Source organism: Myotis brandtii, unplaced genomic scaffold (genome assembly GCF_000412655.1).
Source record: "Myotis brandtii unplaced genomic scaffold, ASM41265v1 scaffold5, whole genome shotgun sequence".
NCBI lineage: Eukaryota > Metazoa > Chordata > Mammalia > Chiroptera > Vespertilionidae > Myotis > Myotis brandtii.
This window is the reverse complement of record NW_005369060.1, coordinates 770,435-774,441: the sequence shown is the minus strand read 5'-3', so window position 1 is coordinate 774,441 and position 4,007 is coordinate 770,435. Positions and strand designations below refer to the sequence as shown.

The window sequence follows — 4,007 nt, the reverse complement described above, 5'->3', positions numbered from 1 at the left end:
CAGAAATGTTTAAGCTTAAAGACTGAGAGAAAAACTACACTTGATGAAAACTAGGAAGGAATTGTTATGGGTATTGAAATTAGCTACTGCAAATAGTGAATTATATATATTCAGATCAGTCCAACATTTATAAATTAAATAATTATCTCTTTAGTGTAATTTTTAGAAGCAGTATGAAGTCCATTCTAACTAAAATATATCTTCCAGCACTCTGCCTTGAGATTCCTTCTACAATTGGTATTTCACCTAACGCCTCAAGTTCAGGTCATACCTCTTAGGACATATACCCTACCTAGGGATGCTAAAGCAGGTAAACCCAATAATTCATTAACCTGGCTTAAGTTACAACATGGCTCTCACCTAGGGGAGAACTGAGTTTTGAAAATAAGAGACACACAATCTCAGCTTTTGACAGTGTGGGTGGGCCACAGTGTCATTTACTGCCCTAGAAGGATTGGGAGTCTGAGCAGTTAGGAAGAGGCTTTTGACTGCCAAACTGGTTTGTACTTAGAAATTAACATTACTTTAATATTCATTGAACACTATTCATCCAAATGAATTTCATAAATGATGAATAGTACAAATTAACAAAATACTTCCTCACACCAAATAGAATATATTTTGTTTAATTAGGATTATGTGTTGCCTCTGATTAACAGAAGCTAAAATAATTAACTTTAATACTTATAGATGTATTTTATCTAAGACAGCCCCACATTTCTCTGGATTTAGTATTTTAAGGAAACATTCTATTGTGTAATAATAAAGTTCCTATAAGTTTTCGTTATCATTTCACTGTCTCTACTTTTCTGCTTTCTTATTTCAGAAGTAAATTATGTTCTCTTGCTTTCATCATTTGGAAAGTTTAATTCACCTTATTGAATTTAGTCTATAATATTTTTTAGTGATTAAGTTATCAAATGTAAATTTTCTTTGTAAGATAGTAACTATCTTTGGTTAATATGTTACTGTCACTGATTCATATTATAAAATCCACAGTAAATCCCAGTCCCTCTGAGGAGAAAGCATGCTTTTCTGTGCATTTGACAAACCTATTTCATTTGAGCTATTAGTTTTCTAAAGCGAAATTAGCCTGACACAGGGTGAAATTTACAAATGTGTTACTTGAAATGAAATTCTAAGTGTAATGATAAGAAGGTAAATCTATGAGCAAAATGGCTCATTGTTATATACAATTTTAGCTTCTGTCTTTTTAAACATCTCATTACAATGTTTAAAGATGTAATCAATTCAGTTCATATGAGAGAGCAATCACTGGGTAGCTGTACAAATATGACTTTCAACAACTAGACTGATATAATTTCTTACTAATTATACTCAATTAACAAAGACTCAGATTTGCTCTAGACTTAATACAAAATTGACTTTCATGCTCCTTTTGTATGTGAATAATTGATGAATTTATTTTTATAAATTTAGTTGCATTTATACCTCTTTATGTGATCACAAAAGTAAGGATTCCAGATGGTCCTATGAAAATCTTTCAATTGGAAAAATTTGTAATAGGAATGATTTGAGGTTTCTCAACTTCAAATGAACAACATGAAGATGAAGTTTTTAAGAAGCAGCTCAATACACACTCTGATGGTTTTTGCATTATTTATACCTCTTTTATATAAAAATTGATTTGTAGTGAAAAATAACATTTGAAGACATCATTAAACCATAATATTCAAACCAGAATAAATGTGGAACCAAATTACCAAGCAATTGATTGTGGTGCAGGTAGAAGGAGATTAATTATACCAGAAAAAAATAAATAAATAGGGCTAGGCCTAGCTGGTTTGGCTCAGTGGATAGAGCATTGGCCTTTGGACTGAGGGGTCCCGGGTTCGGTTCTGGTTGGGGGCATGTGCCCAGGTTGTGGGCTCGGTCCCAAGTGGGAGTTGTGCAGGAGCCAATCAGTGATTCTCATCATTGATGTTTCTCTCTCTCTCTCCCTCTCCCTTCCTCTCTGAAATCAATAAAAATATATTTTAAAAAATAGGGCTAATCCATTATTTAATATAGGGTGTCCCCCCAAAATGTATATACACACTTTGAATAATTATAAAGGAAGTGCTTATTAAAATACATTTCATTTTCAAAATTGAGCTATCAGCTGTTAAAGTGTGTATACATTTTTGGGAAAACCCTGTTAAGACTGTTAAAAATATTAAACCTGTTAAAATGTTTAACAAACGTAAAACCTAAGAAATATTTTCATAAACTGGGGGATTAAAAAGCACTATGTCTGTTCAAATATATGCTGAGTATATAGATTAATTAAATATTTTAAGAAAAGTTGAAAAACCTCTGAAATTAATAATATCAACCAAAATATTTTAAAATCCCAATTAAAAATCATAAACCTAAATCAAAATTATATTTTTTCTTAGGCTAAACAAGCATACAGCCAAATTTAATACTTTGCTTTTAAGTTATCCTCAAAATTTTAGCTTCTTAAATATAAGAAATTCTAAATAAACAAACTAAAAATAAATTTTTAAATTAGAATATATTAATTTACATTAATATAGTATTTACATTAACATCTCATCAAACCAATTAAAAAAGAGACACTTACTCTTAGTCGTTAGGTCTTGTTTTGCACATTCTCCTTCTGCAATTGATACATCATCAATGGCAATGTCACCTTCTATGCCAGGACCTCGAATACCTTCAAAAATGAGCTACAAATATGAATGAAACAAACCTAAATGTAGAGCTTTAATTTCTATTGAGAAATTTATGAGCAAAACCTAAAATTGTCAACATTCCAAACATCTTTTACACTCAATAGTCTTCAAAATTCTTACTTACAAAAACCAAAATATCTTAATAAAAACCATAATGGGATATGCCTTGCATAGTATAAGTTGTTTTTTGGTTTTTTTTTTACAGCAAAATCTCTGCATTGGTTTTAAAACAATGCTACACTTAGTTGAATGATATAATAAAACACCTACTATAAACCCTATTACTTTTCATTTTCTGGGGTAAGGAAAAGTTTTGTTTGAGCAGTATTTCTCTGAAAAAGATTCCTTCCAAATTTCTCTTAACACATAACACCAGTTTTTTTTTTAGAAATGTTTCAAGGAATGAATCTGTTCTGGGTTCTCTACAACAGTATTATATTTTTTGAAGCCCAGAGTAAGGGTTTATCATATTAGCAGCCGACCTTTGAATTTCCAGAATCTAGAACAGTGGCTTGCACTGAGGCTTAATACCGGTGTTGAAAGAATAAGGAGTAAAATAACCTTCCTTTATTGTTAAATTCTGGATACAATGTCAATATAAGGACAATCAGCAAATTATTATAGCAATTATTTTATTTACAGAAACAACTCAGAATTTTCTCTATAACCTATTAATTATTTTTTGTTTCCAGTTAAACCTTTTAATCTGTTTGATACTAAAAGGCAACCTATGTATTTTGTGACTATATTCCCAGAAAAAATTTCTGCATGTCAAAATAAAATGTCTGTTTTGGTCTTTCCAGAGAATAATTAGCTTAATAAAGAGCAATTCTTTAACATCAAGCTGATGTGTGCATTTTAATACAATTTCTAGCCTTATTTCATTGCAACAATTTAGGGTGAAAGTCTATTTATATGAATACCAAAACTTTTGTTTTAGTATTTTATCTTTGGGGGTATTTTAATATGGCTGCTTAAAGGCAAATTTGTGGTGATTTTCAGAGAATTTAGGCATTATTTGAGAAGCAACCTTTATAATTTCATTGATAGAACTAATTGTAGGCAAATCAATTCGTTATCAACTTTAGTATGGAGTCCCTGTCCCCACTTAGACATCATCCATAAAAATAAGAATAATTTTCATAACTTGAAGGAGAAAAATATTGAGAAGTTTTAACTCATATTTAATTTCTATAGAGAGGTTTTCCTGCTCACTTATGTTGAGGCATGTCAATAGTGCCCAAAGCCATTTCTTAGAAGAACATCCAAAACGTTCTGTATCACTGAAGCCATAAAAAAACTAGAGGC

The 4,007-nt window shown here is 30.6% G+C and overlaps 1 protein-coding gene across 3 annotated transcripts in view; it reads right to left on the bottom strand.

Annotated features, from left to right (window-relative positions):
• The window catches only part of MDGA2 (MAM domain containing glycosylphosphatidylinositol anchor 2), a 528,724-nt gene that overhangs the window by 2,469 nt on the left and 522,248 nt on the right, over positions 1 to 4,007 (bottom strand). For all 3 annotated transcript variants that reach the window (XM_014548202.1, XM_014548203.1, XM_014548205.1), the window contains one exon: positions 2,588 to 2,693. In XM_014548202.1, the coding sequence (XP_014403688.1) occupies positions 2,588 to 2,693 (106 nt within the window). The remainder of the gene's footprint in view (positions 1 to 2,587; positions 2,694 to 4,007) is intronic.